Source organism: Aotus nancymaae, unplaced genomic scaffold (genome assembly GCF_030222135.1).
Source record: "Aotus nancymaae isolate 86718 unplaced genomic scaffold, 86718_ANA_hifiasm-v0.15.2.pri h1tg000003l, whole genome shotgun sequence".
NCBI lineage: Eukaryota > Metazoa > Chordata > Mammalia > Primates > Aotidae > Aotus > Aotus nancymaae.
The window spans coordinates 3,220,741-3,245,835 of record NW_026988414.1 but is presented as its reverse complement, the minus strand read 5'-3'; the positions used below and the strand labels follow the sequence as shown (position 1 = coordinate 3,245,835).

The 25,095-nt window shown below is 51.5% G+C and overlaps 1 protein-coding gene and 1 pseudogene across 1 annotated transcript; both read left to right on the top strand.

Moving 5' to 3' along the window:
• Positions 1-1,267: 1,267 nt before the first annotated feature.
• TBC1D13 (TBC1 domain family member 13) lies at positions 1,268-23,635 on the top strand. The gene is made up of 12 exons (XM_012458012.3): positions 1,268-1,354; positions 2,299-2,372; positions 3,776-3,816; positions 4,363-4,424; positions 4,578-4,677; positions 5,500-5,582; positions 10,496-10,655; positions 15,962-16,172; positions 16,671-16,834; positions 19,258-19,418; positions 19,546-19,603; positions 21,142-23,635. Exons 1-12 carry the CDS (start codon positions 1,332-1,334, stop codon positions 21,205-21,207), a joined length of 1,203 nt encoding a protein of 400 aa, XP_012313435.1. The 5' UTR covers positions 1,268-1,331; the 3' UTR covers positions 21,208-23,635.
• Positions 21,158-23,635, top strand: LOC110568960 (uncharacterized; annotated as a pseudogene).
• Positions 23,636-25,095: the final 1,460 nt, after the last annotated feature.

Genomic DNA, 25,095 nt, shown 5'->3' with positions numbered 1-25,095 from the left:
AGAGACCAGCCTGGCCAATATGGGAAGACCCTGTCTCTACAAAAATACAAAAATTAGCCAGGTGTGGTGGTGTGCACCTGTAATCCCAGCTACTCGAGAGGCTGAGAGAGGAGAATCTCTTGAACCCGGGAGACGGAGGTTGCAGTGAGCTGAGATCACACCACTGCACTCCAGCCTGGGCAACAGAGTGAGATTCCGCCTTCAAAAAAAAAAAAGCAGACATATTTATTTTAAAAATTGTATACATGCTTGTCAAATTGCTTTGTGAAAGGTTGTATCAGTTTAACTCTTTTTATTTATTTTTGAGACAGGGTCTCACTCTGTCACCCAGACTGCAGTGCAGTAGTGGGCCTGAAATTCCTGTGCTCAAGCGATCCTCCTGTCTCAGTCTCTCAAATAGCTGGGACTACAGGCATGGGCCACTATACTCAGTTAATATTCACATTTTTTGTCAAGAAGGGAATCCCGAGTAGCTGGGATTACAGGCGCCTGCCACCGTTCCCGGCTAGTTTTTGTATTTTTGGTAGAGACGGGGTTTCATCATGTTGGCCAGACTGGTCTCGAACTCCTGATCTCAAGTGATCTGCCCGCCTGAGCCTCCCATAGTGCTGGGATTACAGGCATGAGCCACCACTGACGGCCTAGCCTATTTTTCTTAAGATATCATTTGTGGTTTTTTCTGTCTTCCTAACTAACATTTTAAAAGGTTGGCTGATATTCTTTTTATTAAAAAAATAATAAAGTTGTGCCGGACACGATGGTTCATGCGGGTCCCGGCTATACAGGCCTTGAGGACTCAGCAGAAACCAAGACCAGCTGGGGGCCTGAACAGTTAATCAGGGGAGGCCGACACTCCTGTAACAATCATGCAGTAGTTAATTACCGGGAGGGGTGCGTGTAGGGAAGACAGGGTGACAGGTATACTGCGTTAAGTAGACACCGAGTCCAGGCACACACAGTCTGCGCAGTCACCGCGGGTTCTCACATTTGGCCCGCAGGGTCCGCGGTGGTGGGGGGGGGACGGGGCGGAGTGCTCCCAGCCCGCGGCTACCACGCCCACTCGACCTGCGGCTACCACGCCCACCCCAACGGTTGCCCCGCCCACCCCGTCCCGCCGCGGCCGCCCAGAGCGGATGGAAGCTAAGAGGCTAGGGAAGGCACGTGATCGGCGGGGCGGGGCGGGGCCGGCGGGGCGGAACGCACAGGCTTGTGGCTGTGTTTCCCGCCGGAGGCTTTTGCCCAGAGTCCCGCGTCCCTGGGGGGCGGTGGCGGCGGCGCAAGCGGCAGAGGCGCAGGCGGCGGAGTCGGCTGGGGGTCCGGAAGTCAACACCATGTCTAGTCTGCACAAGAGCCGGTAAGGGGCCAAGGGGCCAGGGTACCTCTTGTGCCAGAAGGGGGAAGCGCGGGGTGTGGCCAGGAATTGGCAGAACCGCCGGCAAAGGGTCTCGGGCGTCCACCTAACCTCATTGCCTGTGGGCTGCAGGAAGGACCGAGCGGCGGCCCCTCTCCTGCGCCTGGTGTCACTCCTGCCTCCCTCACCCTGGACCCGTGGTTTCCCCCTTCCCCTGAGTCTTCCTCATCCAGACCCCCATGCCCCGCCCCCGTCCCTTTTCCCCTTTTTAGCCTCCTGCTCCAGTACTCTCTTCAAGTACACTCTGTCCCTGTGCCTTTTTCTTACCAGGACTGCTAGAGAACTTGCATTTTCCAGTCCGTCCCCTCCCCCAGGCCAAATCCTGCAGCATTGGCTGAATTTTGCTCACTCTTCAGTTTTCCTCCAGGTCGTGTTTTTTAAACCCTTTGTCCTTTGCTTCTGGCAGGCCCAGAGGTCTTGTAATGGTTATATTTGTGACCATGGAGAGCTGTGTTCACCTTGCACTGGTCCATTGTCTGCAGATCAAATTACTCTTGGTTCTTTAGGTCCAGGGAGTTCAGATGGTGGCTGTGCTGTGGACCTGGCCTGGCTGGCAGGAAGTGCCCAGTAAATGTCAGCTCACTAAATGTTAGAATGTTGGAATGTGTCAAATTTTATGGTCCTCATTTGGGAACTTCTAGACAAGAATATCTTTCAAGTTTCTTCCCTGGCATTCTGTGTTTCTGGGTATAGAGGAAGAAGTGAAATATAGTTCTGTTGTTCCCCAAAGCGTTTTGGTGAGGACTTTGACTAAGCTGTGTGATTTTTATGTCCTAAAGGGGAGAGAGGCATAGGTTGGAAACCAGTGGTCTGAGGGAGCTAGGGCTGTGAATCTCACTGAGCAGATATAAGCCAAGCTTCATTTACCTTCCTATCTCCTCTTCTAGAATTGCAGATTTCCAGGATGTCCTGAAGGAGCCATCAATTGCATTGGAAAAGCTGCGGGAACTCAGCTTTAGTGGTAAGAGGCCATTCTGTATTTTCAGGGTTTCCCTAGAGCAGCCCTGTGGCTAGGGGGAGGTGCCCAAGGCCACACCTGGTCAGCTCTGGGGCCCAGCTGCTGGGGGCTGGGGCCATGGAAGGAAATTGCATGTAGATTCTTGGGGCCTTCTCCAGATTCTGTAGAGCTGAACAAGCCACTGCCTTGAGCTTGGAGGGGTTTCCCAGAGGGGCGGTGGCCACAGGTAGCTTGCCTTGCCTTTAGGTCTTCCACAGGAGGTGCCAGATTCCTGAGAATAGTAGACGGGACTGAAGACTGGAGAATGGAGCATGAGAGTTGTGGGGGTGAGGGGTGGACCTTTGGAGCCCAGGACCGTCTTTCCTTATTCCTTAGCCAGCTTCCTGTGTTGGGGAGTTTGGTTAACTGCAGGGTGGTTCCTGGTTCTCTCCCTGGTTTGGGGTCTAAGCTGACTAAAGCAGCAGTAAACCTCGGTTTGTGGTGAAATGTTAACCTTGGGACACTGAATTTAAGGAGCTGATCCTTAGCAGTGTTAGACTTTGCTCCAAACAGCACAGAGGTAACTCTCTTTTTTAAAAAATTTCCCAAAGTGTTCTGTGTAGCTTCTTGACAGTTTTTTCCCCGGTAAATTTGCCAGCAAGAACTTCTGGCTAGGCGCAGTGGCTCACACCTGTAATCCCAGCACTTTGGGAGGCTGAGGCAGGTGGATCACTTGAGGTCAGGAGTTTGAGAACAGCCTGGCCAGCATGGTGAAACCCAGTCTCTACGAAAAATACAAAAATGTAGCTGGGCATGGTGGCACTTGGCTGTAATCCCAGCTACTTGGGAGGCTGAGGTAGGAGAATCATTGGAACCAGGGAGGCGGAGGTTGCAGTGAGCAGAGATCAGGCCGCTACAATCCAGCCTGGGCAACAGAGCAAGACTGTCTCCAAAAAAAATAATAATAATAATTAACATCCAGTCTAGGCCAGGCCCGGTGGCTCACACCTGTAATCCTAGCACTTTGGGAGACCAAGATGGTCAGGTCACCTGAGGTCAGGAGTTCAAGCCCAGCCTGGCCAACATGGTGAAACCTCATCTCTGCTAAAAATACAAAAATTAGCTAGGCGTAGTGGTGTGGTGCATGCCTGTAATCTCAGCTACCTGGGAAGCTGAGGCAGGAGAATCACTGAAACCCAGAGGCAGAGGCTGCAGTAAGCTGAGATTATGCCATTGCACTCCAGCCTGGGTGACAGAGTCTCTAAAACAAAACAAAAACTGTCCAGTTTAGTACTCTTTCTGGGGTAAATGATTCTTAAGGAAGTACTTTTTGCCCACTCTACTTCTCGCCAGCTGGCTCCACGGTGAAGGGCTGGGGGTTCTGGGACTCTGGCCTGGGGCGTGACCTTTGCCTGCTGTGTCCACAGGCATCCCCTGTGAGGGCGGACTGCGGTGCCTCTGCTGGAAGGTGGGTGTGCCTGGGATGGGGCTTCTGCTCTGCTGAGAGTCCCTGGGTTTTCCCGCATGGGCTGCCCCCACCCCTCGCCCCTTTCTGTTCTATACCTTTCCTTGCTTGTCTGAGGGAGCTTTTCTGGGAAGTTCTGAATTTTCTGTTCCTCTTGGTGTCATCTCTGGGATCCCCTTGGGGATGGGACACTTTGTAATGCCAACAGTGAAGGCCTCTGCTTCTTGGTCCATGAAGTACAGCAAAAGTCATGCTTGCTGGGACAAAGCAAAGGCTGTGGTTTGCCCAAAGCTCCTAGCTCCGGTGGCCCTGGAGGCCAGTGTCTTGGTTTCTGGCCCTTTTGAGCACAGGGTCTGATATCATGTGGAAGAGTCTGTGTGAGGAGGAAGGGGAGGCTACCCCTAGCTCATGCTGGGTTCCTGGGTTTCAGCCTGTCTTGTCTTTCTTGGGACTTTATGAGATGTTTTTCTTGAGGCCTGTCAGCCCCACTTAAAGTCCACCGTTGGTGCAGGAGGGTCACCAGAGCTTTGCCTCTCTCCCTCTGTTCAGATTCTCTTGAACTACCTTCCCTTGGAGAGAGCCTCATGGACCTCTATCCTGGCCAAGCAGAGGTGAGACCCCCGTGAAAGGGCGGTGACAAGAGGGCCCTTGCATCTGACAGAGCCCATGCTTCTGGGGCCATCCTGCCTTCTGCAGCTGCTGCTCTGGTCTGGGCTCCCTGAGCAGGACTGTCAGGATTCATCCTTCTTGCTTGTCTCCTGCAGGGAGCTGTACGCCCAGTTCCTGAGGGAAATGATCATCCAGCCTGGCATTGCCAAGGCCAACATGGGTGTGTCCAGGGAGGATGTGACTTTTGAGGACCATGTGAGTAGGGGTTGGCATCAGAGACCTGGGATACAGAATGTGGAGGGGTTGTGGCCTTGGAGCAGGCAAGGTCCCCTGCGTGCCAGGGGAGAGGTACATCTGGTGTCGATCCCCTCTGGACCTCCCAGTTCCTCCTTTCTGCCTTAGGTCACTAAGCTTGGGGGGCCTGGGCTCAGTAAGACAAATGATAGCCAGCGTCCAGGGAGCGTTGTGGGGGCAGCCCTGCGTCAGGTGCTCTGAGGTCATGGTCTCTTTCAACCCTCATCCCTGTTCCTTGAAGAAAGTTGGAGCAGGGCAGGAAGGAGGCTAGGCTGCCCTCTGTGGCTGCGAGGAAGCCTTGTTCTCTCCTCAAACGCTGAGCTCCTTCCTGGGCTTCACAGCGTGGGAGAAAGAAATGGATGGGCCCCAGGCCCAGACTCACAGATAGGAATTGATGACTCAGAACATTGACGAATGAGAGCTGAAGAAACCTAATGATAGAACATTCATTCATTCAGCAAGCAAACATTTGCTGAGCACCTGTTATATGCAAAGTTCTCAAGCTAGAGCAATGGACAGAAAAGGATCAGAGTCCCTGCCCAGCAGGGATGTATTCAGAGCAGGCTGCCAGGCTGGGCTTCTGGCTGTGGAGTTTGAACGGGACTCAGGAGGCCGTGGGAAGGCCTGTGCTGGCTCCTCTGAGTAGCTTACAGGTGGTGTCAGGGCCACACCTCAGTGTGTGATGGGATTGTTGCAGAAGACCACTGCTCAGGTCTCCAGGATAGCATCCGGCCCCGGGGCCTATCTGGGCCTTGGACCAAGCATCTTCATTTCTCTCCACAGCCACTCAACCCCAACCCTGACAGTCGGTGGAACACGTACTTCAAGGACAACGAGGTGCTGCTGCAGATCGACAAAGATGTCCGGTAGGCAGGGCGCCTGGGGCTGGGAGCTGGCTCATGGGACTTCTGGGGGTTTCTGCAGCTGTCTTTTCCTTTTGCAGGCCGGGCCCACGTGGGTGCTGGCGGAACTGCTTTTGAATTGTCCCAGCGGTTGGGTCCAGGCCCTATTGATGATAGGCTGAGAATGAGGCTGGCGAGGGAGAGTCTGTGCTTGCATGTGCCTGGTGGTCCTTAGCTATAGTTTCATTTGTACCCCAGGTGTGTATGGATTCATCTGACATTTATTCAACAAGTATTGAGCCGCTCCTGTATGCCAGGCTTAGCACTAAGCTAAGGGTTGAGCACTGAGTAGACTGGTATGTTCCTTCTCCTTAAGGATCTGTGAACATAGAAGGGAAGATGGCAAGGCAGACATTCAGCCCATTAGATCTTAGCGCATGGCGTTCGTGGTAAATGCTCTTGAAGGAAAAGTTGAGGGAGTTTGGGGAAACCTCAACTGAGAAGCAGTGATTCAGCTTCTGAATCAGAAGGGGAAGAGTACAGCAAAGGCCACATTGGTCAGGGAACTGCCCTTGGCAAGGCCCAGAGAGCTTGCAGAGTGTGCCGCATTTGAGGAACAATGCCAAGGCTGGGGTGGGAGATAGGGGCCGGACCTTGGACTTGATTCTAAGAGCGTGAAGCAGCCATGCAAAGGTTTTGAGCAAAGGAGTGACAGGATCAGATACACAGGTTTTAAAACTGTGAGCTACAATGTGTGCCTGCTTTTCCACTTGGTAAAGAAATGTGGAGATGCTGGCTCTGTGGCCCTGTCGGGCTGGGAAATCTGGCAGCGTGCAAGGCTAGGTGAGGAACTAGGAGGCAGGCCTTGTCCACAGGTTGGTGGAGTGGCCAAGAGCTTGGGTTCTAGAGTTCATTTGCCTGGTTTCCGTTCCACCGTTACCAGTTGTTAGCTGTGTGACCTTGGGCAAGTGACTCACACCCTCTGATCATTGCTCTCTTTATCTGTGAAGTAGGAGTAAGGTGGTTCAGGGTAAGGTCACAGAACGGGCTGGGTCTCCACAGATACATGGGACTGTTGTGCTGGTCTTAGCACATGCAGAGCACTTAGAATGATCAGATCTCCATCAGAGAAAGATCCTGGGAGCTTATCCTGTTCCTTTTACAACAGCCTGCCTGGCTCTCTTGGTGCTTGGTCACACAGGACAAGCCTGCACTTTGTCCCACACAGTGACCCTTCAGAATCTCCAATGGGCAGCTCTCAGGTGCCCAAGTCAGTTTGCACCAGCACAGGTGCCCCTCCATTCAGCTCCTTCACAGCTGAGTGCCTCTGTCAGGAGGGCTTTAGGAGCGAGCAGGACGGAAACAGTCTGCCTTCCGAGAGCTTCCAGTGTAAGTCAGGGGACATATATCAAACCTGGAAATAGATATGTAATTGCAAATACTGTCAATGCTGTGAAGGAGGGAAAAACTGGTACTTTTAGAGAATCAGAGGGAGGCCTTGTTTTCCTTTGGCGGTATCAAGGAAAGCCTTTCCAGGGAGGGGGCTCAGCATGAGATGTGAAAGAGGAGGCGATGGCAGGGAGGCAGCGAGCTGAGTAGAGGAGTCTGCTGGGCTTTGGCAAAGCACATAAGAGTGCCCTGTGGCAGGGAAAGAAGGCGCGTGCAGGGTCAAGTTGGGAGCAGGGTCCTCCTCGCTGTTGACACCCTGGGTGTTGCTCCTTGGCCCAGGCTCATCTTCAGGTGGCCCCAGGTAGCCCCTGTACAGGGCAACTTAGGCTGCAGGAGAAAGGGAGGACTGCCTCTTGTGCTCTCAGGCTGGGACTGGCGCAGCATTTACCCCCACGAGGTCTTCTGATGGCTGTGTTCAAATCAAGAACCATGCCGCGACCTGGGGAAATAGGTTTTGGTTTTTTTGTTTTTGTTTAGTCTTGAGTGCAGTGGCGTGATCTCAGCTAACTGTAATGTCTGCCTCCCGGGTTCAAGCCATTCTCCTGTCTCAGCCTCCCTAGTAGCTGGGATTACAGGCATGTGCCACGACACCTAATTTTTGTATTTTTAGTAGAGATGGGGTTTCACAAGTTGTCCAGGCTGGTCTCGAACTCCTGATCTCAAGTGATCCACCCGCCTCAGCCTTCCAAAGTGCTAGGATTACAGGCATAAGCCACCGTGCCTGGCCAGGTTCTGCTTTACGTGAGTAGTGATGGTAGCACGTCCTTTGGTGCTTCTAGAGGCAGCTTTGCAATATGCTAAGTATAAGAGGTCTGAGTAATGTCCATGCACTGCAATAGATGCATTTTTAAAACTCGATAACATTCTAGATACTATCTCCCAACTTGTTTTCCCTCTCACGCTGTCTTTTTTTTTTTTCTCATTCTGTCTTGAACATCTTTCCAGGTCAGCTATATAATATTCTTTAGTACAGTGTGTACCTTATGGAACCAAACCTCTTGCTACTACAAACCACACTGTGTTTGTGCATGTTAGGTAGTTTTGTTTTTTTTGAAATAGGGTCTTGCTCTGTTGCCCAGGCTGGACTGGAGTACGTCGGCTCGATCTCAGCTCACCATAGCCTTGATTGCCCAGGCTCAAGTGATCCTCCCACCTCAGCCTCCCGAGTAGCCAGGACTGCAAGCACATGCCACCACACCCAGCAAATTTTTTATAGAGATGGGGTCTCCTTATGTTGCCCAGGCTGGTCTTGAACTCCTGGGCTCAAGTGATCTTCCTGCCTTAGCCTCCCAAAGTGCTAGTATTACAATCGTGAGCCACTGTGCCTGGCCTAGATAAATATTTTTACATGGAAGGATGTTTGGACTTTAAAAGAGGAGTTAGGTTGTATGACCATAAAGACACTTTTTTTAAAAAAGTATGTATCTGTTTGCAAATATGCATAAAATGTGGGAATGTATACATAAATAATGACTACTACTTTTTTTTTTTTTTTGAGACGGAGTTTTGCTCTTCTTGCCCAGCCTGGAGTGCAGTGGTGTGATCTCAGTTCACCACAACCTCCGCCTCCTGGACTTAAGCGATTCTCCTGCCTCAGCCTCCCAAGTAGCTGGGATTACAGGCATGTGCCACCACGCCTAGCTAATTTTGTATTTTTAGTAGAGACGGGATTTCTCCAGGTTGGTCAGGTTGGACTTGAACTCCAGACCTCAGGTCATCCACTTGCCTTAGCCTCCCAAAGTGCTGGGATTACAGGTGTGAGCCACTGCACCCGGCTTTTTTTTTTTGAGACAGTTTCGCTCTTGTTGCCCAGGCTGGAGTGCAATGGCGCGATCTTGGCTCACCGAAACCTCCATCTCCCGGGTTCAAGCAATTCTGCTGCCTCAGCCTCCTGAGTAGCTGGGATTACAGGCATGTGCCACCATGCCCGGCTAATTTTGCATTTTTAGTAGAGACAGGGTTTCTCCGTGTTGATCAGGCTGGTCTCTAACTCCCAACCTTAGGTCATCCACCTGCCTTAGCCTCCCAAAGTGCTGGGATTACAGGTGTGATCCACCGTGCCCAGCCTGACTACTGCTTTTTAAAAAACTATATTGTTTTTAAAATAAAATGTTGTAATTGTTGTTATTATTTTTTTGAGATGGAGTCTCACTCTGTTGCCCAGGCTGGAGTTCAGTGGCATGATCTCGGCTCACTGCAACCTCCACTTGCCGAGCTCAAGCAATTCTCCTGCCTCAGCCTCCCTAGTAGCTGGGATTATAGGCATCCGCTACACGTCCAGCTAATTTTTCTATGTTTTTTTTTGAGACGGAGTTTCGTTCTTGTTGCCCAGGCTGGAATGCAATGGCACGATCTCGGCTAACTGCAACCTCTACTTCCCAATTCAAGCGGTTTTCCTGCTTCAGCCTCCCAAGTAGCTGGGATTACAGGTATGCGCCACCATACCTGGCTAATTTGGTATTTTTTTTTTAGTAGAGACAGGGTTTCTCCATGTTGGTAAGGCTGGTCTCAAGCTCCTGACCTCAGGTGATCTGCCTGTCTTGGCCTCTGTCTCGCTCTATCGCCCAGGCTGGAGTGCAGTGGCGCAATCTCGGCTCACTGCAACCTCCACTTGCTGAGTTCAAGCAATTTTCCTGCCTCAGCCTCCCGAGTAGCTGGGACTATAGGCTCATGCCACTTTGTCTGCTAATTTATTATATTTTTAGTAGAGATGAGGTTTCACCATGCTGGCCAGGCTGGTCTCGAACTCCTGACCTCATGATCCATCTGCCTCGGCTTCCCAAAGTGCTGCTGGGATTACAGATGTGAGCCACCTCACCCGGTCCAGTTTATATATATATATATAGTTTTAGAGACAGGGTTTCTCCATGTTGGTCAGGCTGGTCTCGAACTCCCTACCTCAGGTGATCCGCCCACCTCGGCCTCCCAGAGTGTTGAGATTTTGGGTGTGAGCCACTGTGCCCAGCCAATTTTTGTATTCTTTAATAGAGACGGGGTTTACCATGTTGGCTGGGCTGGTCTCGAACTCCTGATGTCAGGTGATTCAAAATATTGTAATTAAAAACAAACAATGCAGCCGGGTGCCATGGCTCACACCTGTAATCCCAGCACTTTGTGGGGCTGAGGCAGGTTGATCATGAGATCGGGAGATCAGGACCATCATGGCCACCATGGTGAAACCTCGTCTCTTCTAAAAATAAAAAAATTAGCTGGGCGTGGTGACACATGCCTATAATCACAGCTATTTGGGAGGCTGAGGCAGGAGAATCGCTTGAACCAGAGGTTTACAGATTAAATATCTGTCGTAGGTTGCAGTGAGCCAAGATTGTGCCACTGGACTCCAGCTCGGTGACAGAGCGAGACTCAGTCTCAAAAAAACAAAACAATGCTTTTGGGGATTCTTGGGGTCTCTTGGCAGCAGGGTGCTGATGGAATGGCCAAAACCTCCACCCTGAGTAACATGATTCTTTCCTATTTCCTCTTGACAGGAGGTTATGCCCAGACATTTCCTTCTTCCAGAGGGCCACTGAGTACCCTTGTCTCCTCATCCTGGACCCCCAGAATGAGTTTGAAACCCTTCGTAAGCGAGTGGAACAGACAACACTGAAATCTCAGACGGTGGCCCGGAACCGGAGTGGGGTCACAAATGTGAGCACCAACCTGGGGTCCCCAGGACTCCCCCAATAGTCTTTTCTTTAGTTTTTCTCTTAAATTCCTGGCCACAAGGCGTGGGGCCATGACCATCTGCCTGACAGTTACCCAGAGCAACCCTGATACTGCCAGATCCTGGGGCGCTCTCTGAAAGTTGGGTGGCAGCGATCTGCTGTGTCCAGTTGGGTGTAATGGCTGCCAGGGAAGGCTCTGCATCCCAGTGGGTAAATGAGCCAGGCTTCTAGTCTTACAGTGGGGATGGCTCTGAGAAAGTCATTACAAAGTAAGAAAATGTGACAGGGCTGGGTGCGGTGGCTCATGCTGTAATCCCAGCACTTTGGGAGGCTGAGGCAAAAGGATTGCTTGAGCCCAGGAGTTCAAGACCAGTCTGGGCAATGTGGTGAAACCCTGTCTCTACAAAAAATACAAAAATCAGCTGGGCATGATGGCGCATGCCTGTAATATCAGCTACTCAGGAGGCTGAGGCAGGAGAATCACTTGAACCTGGGAGACAGAGGTTGCAATGAGCCAAGATCACGCCACTGGGCGATAGAGTGAGACTCTGTCTCAAAAAAAAAAAAAAAAAAAAAAAATGACAGGGCATGGTGGCTCACATTTACAATCCCAGCACTTTGGAGGGTCAAGGGGGGCAGATTACCTGAGTTTGGGAGTTCGAGACCAGCCTGGCCAACATGGTGAAACCTCATCTCTACTAAAAATACAAAATTAGCTGGGTGTGGTGGCAGGCGCCTGTAATCCCAGCTACTCAGGAGGCTGAGACAGGAAAATCACTTGAACTTGGGAGACAGAAGTTGCAGTGAGTCCACATTGCACCACTGCACTCCACCCTGGGCAACAGAGCAAGACCCTGTCACCCTGTCTCAAAAATAAAAAACAAGAGAGCATTCCAGGTGGAGAGGAGGGCATGTGCTAAAGTCCTCAGCGGGAGAGAGTGTGGTATGTTCTTGGTCGGAGAGGCCATGGGGCTAGAAGCAGAGAGTGAGGGAAGAGGTTTGTGCTGGTGAGGCCGTGTGGGGCCTTTGTCCTGAGAGGCGGGGAGACACTTCATAGCAACGTAAGCACGGCAGCGACGTGATTCATATCTGCTTGTGTCAGCTTTAGTCAGTGTGGAGATACAGGAGTGGCAGTAGAGAGGCTACCTGGGAGGCCACTGCAGTTGTCTAGGCAAGAGGTGGTGGGGACAGGGATGCGGCAGGGCTGCATCTGAGAGACTCAGGTGGAACTGATAGGACCTCCAACCTTTTTTTTTTTTTTGAGACAGAGTCTCACTCTGTCGCCAGGCTGGAGTTCAGTGGAGCGATCTTGGCTCACTGCAGCCTCCGCCTCCCAGGTTCAAGTGATTCTCCTGCCTCAGCCTCCCAAGTAGCTGGGACTATAGGCGCATACCACCATGCCCAGCTAATTTTGTATTTTTAGTAGAGACAGAGTTTCACCATGATGGTCAGGATGTTCTCGATCTCTTAACCTCATGATGCACCCGCCTGGGCCTCCCAAAGTGCTGGGATTACAGGTGTGAGCCACCGTGCCTGGCCAGGACCCCCCAACTTTTAATAGATTGCTGTCACTCTGCAAAGCTGTTTGTAGTCAAACAAGTATATTGCCTTATTCCTTAATTTATACCCCCTACTTTGGTACCCTGAATAGTGGCTTGTTCACCTAAACTTTTCACTGTCCTCCATCAATGGAAAAACCGTTCTGTGTAGCCTCCAACAAGTTAGGGCAGATACTACTGCAGAAGTTTTTCTCACCTGGGGGAATGACTTTTTTGTTTGTTTGTTTGTTTGTTTTTTTATCTTTTTTTTTTTTTTTAAAGACGGGGTTTCACCATGTTGACCAGGCTGATCTTGAACTCCTGACCTTGTGATCTGCCCACCTTGGCCTCCCAAAGTGCTGGGATTATAGGCATGAGCCACCACATCTGGCTCGTTTTATTTTTTAAAATAGAGACAGAGTCTTGCTGTGTCACCCAGTTTGGTCTTGAACTCCTGAGCTCAAGTGATCCTCCTACCTGGCCCTCCCAGAGTGCTGGGATAACAGGCGTGAACTGCCACACCCAGCTAAGAATGACTTTGAAGCTCCGACAGGGTGGCAGGGGCAGATATAGCCGATCCCAGGGTTGCATGTGCCTATGAGGGTTTGGTGTCCAGCAGAACTGATGTGCAGTGCAGATTGTGTGGCTACATAACCATGTGGCTGGCTTTGTGGGCAGCATTCTTGACTGTTGATTTCCTGGCTGAAGGGCTGGGTGGGGACTGGCTCCTGTCATTCCTTTCACTGTGGTAACTGGGTGTAAAGAGCACTGTTACCTAGTTTAACGTTTGGTCCTGGTAGCAGAGAACCCACCAGAAACTTTATCCCTAAGCCTCTGGGTTTATGGCTGGGCAGTATGAGTTAAAGTTGACCGTCTGTGTGACTCTGGACAAGTCATACCAGGCTCACGTCCTGGCCTTTGTTTCCTCGACCATAAACTGGGCATAATCATTTCTGCCCTGCCTGAGTTGCCAAGAGGATGAACTGAGGTCCCGGCTGTGCAGATTCTTAGAAAGCAGAAAGCCCTGGGCAACCTCAGGAGGCAGCCTGGCCTCAAGTCCTGGCCCTTAGTTTTGGGAGTCAGCCAGTTCAGGTGCAAGTCCTAAAGCCACTACCTAATGGTAGACATTTAAGGAGTGGCTCGACATTTCTGAGCCTCAGTTTCCTCATCTTGAAAATGATGTGGAGAGAATATTTTAGATCGTTCAGTGGATTAAATGGAGGAATACTTGTACAGCACTGTCGACCGCATAGAAAGCTCTTGGTACATGTTACTGATGTGTGTCTCTGTGTGAACATGCGTGCATGTGTATGTATACATGTGTATGCACGTGTTATGGGAGAGAGAGTTTAATGTCTCCAGGAGCCTACGCTTCCAGGATGGCCTCATCCACTGTCACTGCCTGGGTCCTCTCATACGGGTCACTCACCTGTGGAGCTTCTGACTGAGCAGGTCTAGGGCAGGGCCCAAGCACTTGAATCTTTACAAAGTTCCCAAGGGATCCCGACAGGCAGCTGGAGTCTTCAGCAGGGGTCATTCTCTCTTTAACTTCCAACTTTTTTTTTTTTTTTTTTTGAGACAGTCGTACTCTTGTCACCCAGGCTGGGGTACAGTGGCACAATCTTGGCTCTCTACAACCTTGCTCCCTGGGGTCAAGCACTTCTCATGCCTTAGCCTCCTGAGTATTGGCTGGGATCATAGGCGTGTGCCACCAGGCCTGGCTAATTTTTGTATTTTTAGTAGAGATTTTTGGCCAGGCTGGTCTCGAACTCCTGACCTCAAGTGATCTGCCCGCCTTAGTTTTCCAAAGTGCTGGGATTACAGGTGTGAGCCACTTTGCCTGGCCTCCAACCTTTTCTTATGAAAATATTCAAACATTCAGAAAAGTTGAAAGAAGAGTACACTGTGTAACTAACTATCTGTATACTTTCCATCTAAATGCTACAATTATTAACATTTTTCACATTGCTTTATTTGCGTGTATTATATAGAAAGAGTAAGTTGCTGATGTCTGACCTTTCACCACCAACTGCTTCAGCAGGATCTCCTGAGAATAAGGGCATTCTTACTGGGCATGGTGGCTCACACCTGTAATCCCAGCACTTTGGGAGGCTGAAGTGGGCGGATTACCTGAGGTCAGGAGTTCGAGACCAGCCTGACTAACATGGTGAAACCCCATCTCTACTAAAAATACCCAAAATAAAAAAAATCCGGGCGTGGCGGTGAGCACCTGTAATCCCAGGTGCTCGGGAGGCTGAGGCAGGAGAATTGCTTCAGCCCGGGAGTCAGAGGTTGTAGTGAGCTGAGATTGTGCCACTGCACTCCAACCTGGTCGACAGAGCAAGACTTCACTGGGGGTGGGGTAGGGGGGAGCCTTGTCCAGTTGTCTGCAGTTGTCTGTTTCTTTACATATTTAAGGTTTTTGTTTTAAATTGAAGTGTAACTTAAGTGCAGTTATGTATACGATTAGATATATTTTTTTCTTGTGTGTGTACCTGTGTAAGTGCCAGTCAGTCACGATATAGAACATTTCCACATCCAGAAAGTTCCTGGATGCCCCTTCTTAGGTAGATACTCCTCACTGTTCTGACTTTAATCACCGTAAGTTAGGTTTTAGGACGGTTGTCTTGTAGAATGTTCCATGTTCTAGGTTTTGTCTCCTTGTTTCCTTATAGTGGCATTTGACTTGTTCCTCTGGCCAGCATATGTCCCATATGCTAGATAGGTCTGGGCTTAACAGTAAACATTTACATTTCTGGCAAGAACACATTGTCTTCCTTCACATTGTCCTTTTTTTGTGTGTGTGACAGTGTCTTTTTTTTTTTTTTTTTTTTTAATAGATGGGGTTTCACCATGTTGGTCAGGCTGGTCTTGACCTCCCGACCTCAGGTGATCCACCCGCCTTGGCCTCCAAAGTGCTTGGATTGCAGGCGTGAGCTACCACGCCCGGCCGTGACAGTGTCTTGCTGTCACCCAGGTTGGAGTGCAGTGGTGTGATCATAGCTCACTGTAGCCGTAGCCTTAGCCTCCTGGGCTCAAGTGATCCTCTTGCTCTCGCCTCCCAAGTAGCCAGGACCACAGGTGCTTGCTATCACACTTGGCTAATATTTAAATTTTTTGCAGAGATGAATCTCCCTATGTTGTCCAGGCTGGTCTCAAACCCTAAGGCTCAAGTGATCCTCCTGCCTTGGCCTCCTAAAGTGCTGTGATTACAGGCATGAGCTATTGTGGCCGGCCCGTGCTGTCTCTTTTTTTTTTTCTTTTGAGACAGAGTCTTGCTCTGTTGTCCAGGCTAGAGTGCAGTGGCATGATCTTGGCTCACTGCAACCTCCGCCTCCAGGATTCAAGCGATTCTTCTGCCTCAGCCTCCCAAGTAGCTGGGATTACAGGCGCCTGCCCCTGTGCCCGGCTGATTTTTGTATTTTTAGTAGGGATGGGGTTTCACCATGTTGGACAGGCTGGTCTCAAACTCCTGACCTTGTGATCCACCTGCTTCAGCCTCCCAAAGTGCTGGGATTATAGGTATAAACCACGGCGCCCAGCCTCTTTTTTTTTTTCCCCTTGAGACAGGGTCTTGCTCTGTTAACCAAGCTGGAATGCAGTGGTGTCATCACGGCTCACTGCAGCCTTGACCACCTGGGTTCAAGTGATCCTCCCACCTCAGCCTCCCAAAACGCTGGGATTGCAGGCATGAGCCACCGAACCTGGCCCACATTGTCCTTCTTGACTGGCTCCTCCTCTTCTCCCCTAGATGAGCTCCCCACACAAGAACTCTGCGCCATCATCCCTAAATGAGTATGAGGTGCTGCCCAATGGCTGCGAGGCCCACTGGGAGGTGGTGGAGCGGATCCTTTTCATCTATGCCAAGCTCAACCCTGGCATCGCTTACGTGCAAGGCATGAATGAGATCGTGGGGCCCCTCTACTATACCTTCGCCACCGACCCCAACAGCGAGTGGAAAGGTAAGAAGGCTCTTGGTGCCCACATCCCTTGTTGCTGGCCCGTGTCAGGCCGTGCAGCTCACTTTCCCTCTCGGGTCTCCATTCTCCTTCTCCCAGATGAGGGGTTGGCCTGGATCATCTCTGAGATCCTTTGCAACTGTGATCTTCTAGAATGTTAGATGTTTACTGATCTCTTGGCTATTTGTAATTTAATTTCTCATAGAGAAGGTGGATATGTAGGAAGCCGAATTAGAAGATGTAAATAATGCTTTTCAAATTGTCATCAGGGGAGTGTGTAATAAACTGCTCAGTGAATGTAAGTGTTGCCAGATATGAGAAGAAAGAGGTGATGTCTTTAGCCTGGGGGTGGAGAAGGGTCAAGGACAGAGGAAGGACTGAGCCCGACTTTGAGGATGGGGCAACTTGGCGGGGCTCAGAGTGGGGCAGTTGTCTGGTAGGTGAGAAGTGGGGTGGGCCTGGGGTGCGCCACTTCTGCCCCCATCCTGCGTCTCTTCCCAGAGCATGCCGAGGCAGACACCTTTTTCTGCTTCACCAACCTCATGGCCGAGATCCGGGACAACTTTATCAAGAGCCTAGATGACTCGCAGTGTGGTATCACTTACAAGATGGAGAAGGTGTACTCCACCTTGAAAGATAAGGACGTGGAGCTCTACCTGAAACTGGTGAGGACCCCAGGAACAGCGGGTGGCAGGGACAGGAGGCAGAGTTCCTGTGCCATCCCAGCCCAGGCTGAGGTCTGGCTTGAGTCTGGGGATTGAAAGTGGCTGTTGCTGCTGCTGGGGATGCTGACCTATGAGCTAAAGCAGCTGATGGCCAGAGCCTAGCAAGCTGGGAGGGAAGGGGAAAGTTGGAATGGCACCGCTTGTGTGCCAGGCATAGTGCAGGGCATTTACCATCAACTAAATTGCTTAAGCTGTTAGTAATCTTCTGAGGTAAGTGTTAACTTCATTTTTTAAGATTAATATAACTTTAAAAATTGTACTGGCATTCCGTGTTTATTTTGGAAAACAAAAGGAGAACATTTATTTACATGTAAACAAAAAGTTTCATGAAAAATAAAATATATAAGCATATCTTTTTTTTCTTTTTTTTTTTTTGAGAAGGACTCTCACTCTGTCAGCTCAGGCTGGAGTGCAGTGGTGCAATCTTGGCTCACTGCAACCTTCACCTCCCAGGTTCAAGTAATTCTCGTGCCTCAGCCTTCCCAGCAGCTGGGATTACAGGCACACGTTACCATGCCCAGCTAGTTTTGTATTTTTAGTAGAGAGAGGGTTTTTTCCATGTTGGCCAGGCTGGTCTTGAATTCCTGACCTCAAGTGATCTGCCCACCTCAGCCTCCCAAAGTGCTGGGATTACAGGCATGAGCCACCGTGCCCTGCCAGGAGCAAACGTATCTTTTTTTTTTTTGGAGACAGAGTTTCGCTCTTGTTACCCAGGCCGGAGTACAATGGCGCGATCTCAGCTCACCGCAACCTCCGCCTCCTGGGTTCAGGCAATTCTCCTGCCTCAGCCTCCTGAGTAGCTGGGACTACAGGCGTGCGCCACCATGCCCAGCTAATTTTTTTTTGTATTTTTAGTAGAGACAGGGTTTCACCATGTTAACCAGGATGGTCTCGATCTCTTGACCTCGTGATCCACCCGCCTTGGCCTCCCAAAGTGCTGGGATTACAGGCATGAGAAACATATCTTTTTAAACAAATATGGGTTGGGTGTGATGTCTCACAGTTGTAATCCTAACAGTTTGGGAGACTGATGCAGGAGGATTACTTGAGCCCAAAGGTTGAGATATCCTGAGAAACATAGTGAAATCTTGTCTCTACAAAAAATTTAAAAAGAAATTAGCGCTGGGCGCGGTGGCTCACGCCTGTAGTCCCAGCACTTTGGGAGGCCGAGGCGGGTGGATTATGAGGTCAAGAGATCAAGACCATCCTGGTCGACACAGTGAAACCCCGTCTCTACTAAAAATACAAAAAAATTAGCTGGGCACGGTGGCACGTGCCTGTAATCCCAGCTACTCAGGAGGCTGAGGCAGGAGAATTGCCTGAACCCTGGAGGCGGAGGTTGCAGTGAGCTGAGATCGTGCCATTGCACTCCAGCCTGGGTAACGAGCGAAACTCCGTCTAAAAAAAAAAAAAAGAAAAAAGAAATTAGCAGCCAGGCATGAGGCCAAGGCGGGTGGATCATGAGGTCAGGAGTTCAAGACCAGCCTGACCAACATGGAGAAACCCTGTCTCTACTAAAAATACAAAAAAATTAGCCGGGCATGGTGGTGCACACCTGTAATTTCAGCTGCTCGAGAGGCTAAGGCAGGAGAATCACTTGAACCTGGGAGGCTGAGGTTGCGGTAAGCCGAGATCATGCCACTGCTCTCCAGACCGGGCAACAAGAGTGAAACTTCATCTCAAAAAAAAAAAAAAGAAAGGAAGAAATTAGCCAGGCAAGGTGGCACATGCTTGTAGTCTCAGCTACTCAGGAGGCTGAGGTGGGAGCCCTGGAGGTCAAGGCTGCAGTGAGCCATGATTGTGCTACTGCACTCCAGCCTAGGCAATATAGCGAGACCTCATCTCTTAAAAAAAAAAAAGGAATTATGTTTTTGCTGTTTAGTAACATACTTTTTCAATTAATATTCACTGTGGCTGACCAGAGGGCTCGTCTATATTGGGAATAATTGCCTGTGGAATTGTTTGTGGATTAAATGAGTGAGAGGACACATTTAACATGCTAAGCATAGCCCAGGCTTATAGTAAGAGCCCTGTGATGGTCACTCTGCACATCCACATACCCTGTCATCTGCAGAGTGTTTTGAAAGAGTTTGAACCGTCCTTTATAAATCTGGAGAGCTTATTATGTAAAGGTTTGGGTTTCCAGCTTCTCCTACAAAAAGATCTGAGGATGTTGGCTGGCAGGAAACAGCTTTTGCCCCTTTACCAAGCGAGGCTGTCTGGCAGCCTGGTGCCAGCCCTGGTGCTCACACCTGGTGCCCTGGGTCCTGCTGTTCTGAATTCACTTCTGACCCATTGCGTGATGCTCCATGGCCACCAGCCAACATGGAGTCCTGCTCCCCACCCCCACGCTCTCTCCCCAGCAAGAGCAGAACATCAAGCCCCAGTTCTTCGCCTTCCGCTGGCTGACACTACTGCTGTCCCAGGAGTTCTTACTGCCTGATGTCATCCGCATCTGGGACTCCCTTTTCGCCGATGACAACCGCTTCGACTTCCTCCTCCTCGTCTGCTGTGCCATGCTCATGTGAGTGCAGCATGAGCTAGCCTCAGCTTACCTGGCCGGTCCTTGGAGAAGCCAGAGGGGAGGAGGGGGCGGGGCCTGCACTCACAGCATCCCAGGTCCCAGCCCTTTTGCTGCTGGCTCTTCATAGGCTGATCCGGGAGCAGTTGCTGGAAGGGGACTTCACTGTGAACATGCGGCTGCTGCAGGTAATGGGATGGGGGCAGGCCCAACCACTGCCACGAGGCCGGCACTCGCCAGGCACCCACCCACGCCAGCTGCTGTGATAGGCTGGGCAGGGGCGGTGGAGTGTAGCAGGGACCCCTGAGACAGACCTGGTTTGGATCTGGGTTTGAATCCTGGTTCTGCCTCTGACCTGGAGTGTTGGGTGGACTTGAGCAAGTGACTTGGCCTCTAAACTGTGTACTTGACGTAGGTGTTCACACCCAGGACACAGCAGGTACCCAAAACATGGCCGTGCTCACTGGTGGCCCTGCTCAGACCCAGGGAAGAAGGGTAGGGTGTAGTGATTAAGAACATGGGCTCACCAGGTGCAGTGGCTCATGTCTATAATTCCAGCACATTGGGAGGCTGAGGTGGGTGGATCACCTGAGGTCAGGAGTTCGAGACCACCCTGACTAACATGGCAAAACCCCATCTCTACTAAAAATACAAAAATTAGCTGGGCATGGTGGCATGCGCCTATAATTCCCAGCTACTCGGGAGGCTGAGACAGGAGAAGTGCTTCAACCCAGGAGGCGGAGGTTGTGGTGAGCCAAGATCGCGCCACTGCACTCCAGCCTGGGTGACAGAGCAAGACTCCGTCTGAAAAAAAGAATATGGGTTCAAGGGCCTACAGCTTTAGGTCCACAGTTTTGCTCTGCTGTGTTCATCATGTGACCCAAGGCAAGTTACAGCATCTCTGGGTCTCAGCTTCTTCATCAGCACCTGGCCTTACTATTTTTTTTTTTTTCTTTTCTGTTGGAGTCTTGGTCTGTCGCCCGTACTGGAGTGCAATGGTAAAACCTCTGGCAGATTTCCCGGAATAGGCAGTAAAAAAGAAAAGGGAAAAAAAAACCAAAAACCTCTAGCAGTGCAACCACTGCCTCCTGGCTTCAAGTAATTCTCCTGCCTCAGCCTCCCAAGTAGCTGGGATTACAGGTGTGTGCCACCACATCCAGCTAATTTTTGCATCTTTAGTAGAGATGGGGTTTTCACCACGTTGGTCAGGCTGGTGTGGAACTCCTGACCTCAGGTGATCTGCCCACCTTGGCCTCCCGAAGTGCTGGGATTACAGGCGTGAGCCACCGCGCCCGGGCTCCTAGAGTTGGTTTTCTATAACTTCATGGACTAGATCTGGAAAATGGGCAGAATCACAGCAGCCACTCACAGGGCCATTGAGGACTCCAAGCTGACACTCACACTACCTGGCCCAGTCCCTGGCTCCACATGAGGGAGTTCGGGTTCAGCGGCAGTAGTGGGAGAGCTGAGGCAGCACGGTCTGGTCCTGAGGAAAGGGCTGAGACCCTGGGAGTGGTCGTGTTTGAATCGGTTGAGTTGGTGCTGCATGGTGTAGTGTCAGCTGCCAGCAGGGGTCTAGGGGTTGGGGAGTGTGGGATGCCTGGTATTCCGTGCTCCTGCCCCTGAGGCCCAGGATCCAGCATGGTGACGGGTCCCAGTGGGGACGGGATCCAGTGGTGGCGGGGAGCTGGCTTCAGAGGCCATCGTTGGCCTTTCCCGTGCCCAGGATTACCCCATCACAGATGTCTGCCAGATCCTGCAGAAGGCGAAGGAGCTCCAAGACTCAAAGTAGCCCAGCGGCGAGAGGCCCGCGTTCGGGAGAGAAGCCACCGAGCCCTGTGCCCTGGCTCCTGGGACACACACAAACCTGTGAGAACCCAGCCTGAGGGGAAGCTGCAGGACTGGCCCGAGACCCAGGCTGTGCCCGCTGAGGGCACACTGTACTGTGCCCCTTCCTCCATCACTATGCCCAGCGCCCCACCTGCCCTGCACCCTGGCCTCTTTGCCTAGAATACTGAGCAGGGCTGGAGCTCAGGAAGTTGTCCTTCCTGGGCCAGTGCCGCTTCCGGCACTGGGAGGCTGGCAGGGGCCCCTCCCTGCCTCGGTTCTGCCGTCCCAGCCTTGGTTCCTGCTTCTGGTCTTCTCCTGAGCGCCAGTCAGGGGAGGTGTTTGGCCAGTGGGCCAGAAACTGCTTCTGGGCAGGGCGCTTTGGCTGCTCCACGGGGAAGGCGACACTGAAAGCAGAGTCCCGCCGTCTGTCTTACCCACAGATGTCTGTCTGTACTCAGTTGGTGTGGACATGGGCCCGCGTCCCCAGCTGTCTCCTCCCCGTGTGTGTGAGCGTCTCTCAGTCCTCCAGGTCTCCCTCCTCCCCTTCTCTGTCTCTACCTCTCCGCCTGTGTCCTTCTGCCTCCTTCCTAGCGTGGGGCTGTGTCTTGCTCCATGGTTCCTCTCCATTATTCTCCCTGTCCTTCTCTGTTGGGGTGCCTTATCCTGAGCCGCCTCCTCTCCCCACATCCCTCTGCTCCCCTGAGCCTGGGAGACAGAATGAGGAGACTGGCCCAGCAAGGCCCCTGGAGGTCAAGTCTGGCCTTTGCCTCATGTTCCCATCCCCCAGCCCTGGACTCCCGGGTCCCCTTGACTGGGAGGGAGTCCTCCGTGCCTCACTTAGGGGTTCTGAACCCATTCCCCATGGCAGAAATCTTGGAAACCAAATGCTGCTGAGAAAGGACAAAGCTTTGAGCCTCCTGCCCCTGCTTTCTGCCCAGGGAGGGAGAAGGAAGAGGAGCTGCCCACAGTCAGAACCCAGAAGAGTTGTCATTCCCTTGCCTTCCAGATCCCGACCTTTGTGGGGGAAGGTCCCACAAAGGGCAGGTGGGGCCCAAGAAGGCCTTTCTGGGGCCAGGGTAGCTGAGCTCAAAGGCCATGGGTCCTGCCAGTTCCAGGAGGGCCATGTCTGTGCCTCTGTGTGCCACTCCACCCACTACGGGCTGAGGGAGGTGCAGGGCCTTCTCTGGCCCCTGCCTGAGCCGTCCCCAGGGTGGGGCATGTGTACCTTGAGCAGGGGCAGCTGGCCACTCCCAGTTCTCACCAAGTCATCTCCCTCCCTGTACAAGGTTTGTGTCCGGAAGCCAGGTGCCATAGTGAGGACCCTCGTTCTCCAGACTGGCTGGCGGAGCCAGGCCCCAGCAGCCCTCCTGCCCCCAGAGCCTGCCGAGTCTGGTGGGCAGGACTTCTGTCTGCCCTCCCAGGCCCGGCTGTGAGCTACGAACGGCTTCCTCAGGTGGCTCTTCCACCAGGCTTTTCCTTGGATTTCTGTACCTGCCTTTCTGTCTCCTCCTCTCCCAAAGCACAGTATTTTGGAGACTTTTGACTATTTATTCAGATTCCTGGCTACGTATTGCACATTGGCAAGTACTCTGGGATGAAGCGTGGGTGTGGGAAGGTAGAAAGGAGTTGAAGACAAGATCCTCTTGGATTTTCCAAGATCAAAGTCAGCTTCTTTTCCCCATGCTTCTAGGACCTGCTTGGTTATTCAGCAGGTGCTGGCCAGGCAGGCTCTGAGTTCTGTACTGTAACTGAGTGTAAGGGTGGGAAGACAGCTGGGCTGACTCCAAGACCTCCAGGATGAGGCGGAGACATGCTGCTTCCTGCCAGCTTGGGCCACCCTCTCTCCAGGACTTGTCAGTTGGTGATTCAGCCCCTCCTCCAACCCCTTCACAACCTTGGGCCACTGCCTGGGACCCAGCACACACTGCCCAGGACTCCTAATGCATTTGTTCTTCTCTGCCCCCACCCTCCCTCCTGGGACCACACTACTTGAATCACCATCTAATTTGCCTTGCTGGCAGAGTTGGGTCAAGTGCCCTCTCCTTGACCTTGAGATGAAGGTCAGGAGCACAGGGACCAGGTCTTGGTTAGGCTGAGCTCCCAGCGGGACATCTGCAGAAAGGACCTTCCCTGACAATGTCCCTTCTCCAGATTCTCAAGCAGATGTCCAGGGGAGGTCCCCACAGAGCCAGAGTGCCTGAGGCTTCCTGCTTGAGAACCTGCCCCCTGGACCTTGGACACTTACAGATTGAGCTGTATGAATTCAGCAGATCTCACTCCAGAGGGTCAGTCAGAACGTTTGCTTTTGTTTTTTCATCTGTTTTGTTCTTCGAATCAGTGCTGTTGATGATGAGTTGTTCTCCAATAAATCATGTGTTCTTTGCAATGGGCATTGGTGCTGTGATAAGCTGAAACTTTGGCGACCTCAGAGCAGGGAAAGATGTTTGAAAAGGGATGGAGTCAGAGTCTGTTAGAGTGGCCCTTCTAAGAAAAAGTCCAGGAGATCTTTCTGGGAAGAGCCTGTTCCATTCTTCCAGTTGAGCCTTCCGGTCTGCAGCTGGGAGAGGAGGGAGTGAGTACTAGGGAAGGAGGTTCTACATACGTGATTACATAGCCTGTTATCTTTCAGATTTAAAAAAACGTTGACCCCATTATATGTGGGAAAAGCATTCGACAAAATTCAGCATCTTTTCCTTTTTTTTTTTCTTTTCCATTTTTTAATTTTTTTGAAATGGAGTCTCGCTCTGTCACCCAGGCTGGAGTTCACCTCCTGGCTGGAGTTTTCCTACCTCACCCTCCTGAGTAGCTGGGATTACAGGTGTGCGCCAGCATGCCTGGCTAATTTTAGTATTTTTTAGTAGAGACGGGTTTTGCCATGTTGGACAGGCTGGTCCCTAACTCCTGGCCTCAAGTGATCTGTCCGCCTCAGCCTCCCAAAATACTGGGATTATAGGCATGAGCCACTATGTCCGGCCACCAATTATTTTTTAGATTAAGAAAATTTGCTGGGCGCGGTGGCTCATGCCTGTAATCCCAGCACTTTGGGAGGCCGAGGTGGGCTGATCATGAGGTAAAGAGATCGAGACCATCCTGGCCAACATGGTGAAACCCCATCTCTACTAAAAATACAAAAAATTAGCTCGGCGTGGTGGCATGTGCCTGTGGTCCCAGCTACTCGGGAGGCTGAGGTGGAAGAATTGCTTGAACCCAGGAGGCGGAGGTTGCAGTGAGCGGAGATTGTGCCACTGTACTCCAACCTGGTGACAGAGCAAGACTCTGTCTCAAAAAAAAAAAAAAAAAGAAAATTTAAGGTCCGGCCGGGTGCGGTGGCTCACGCCTGTAATCCCAGCACTTTGGGAGGCCAAGGCAGGCAGATCACGAGGTCAAGAGATCAAGACCATCCTGGCCAACATGGTGAAACCCCATCTCTACTGAAAAAATACAAAAATTAGCTGGGCATGGTGGTGCGCGCCTGTAGTCCAAACTACTCGGGAGGCTGAGGCAGGAGAATTGCTTGAACCCAGGAGGCGGAGGTGGCAGTGAGCCAAGATTGTGCCACTGCATTCCAGGCTGGCGCCTGGCGACAAATCGAGACTCTGTCTCAAATAAATAAATAAATAAATAAATAAATAAATTTAAGGTCAGTTGTGGTGGCTCATGCCTTTAATCCCAGCACTTTGGGAGGCCAAGGTGGGCAGATCACCTGAGGTCAGGAGTTTGAGACCAGCCTGACCAACATGGAGAAACCCTGTCTCTACTAAAAATACAAAATTAGCCTGGTGTGGTGGCGCACGCCTGTAATCCCAGCTACTCGGGAGGCTGAGGCAGGAGAATTGCTTGAACCTGGGAG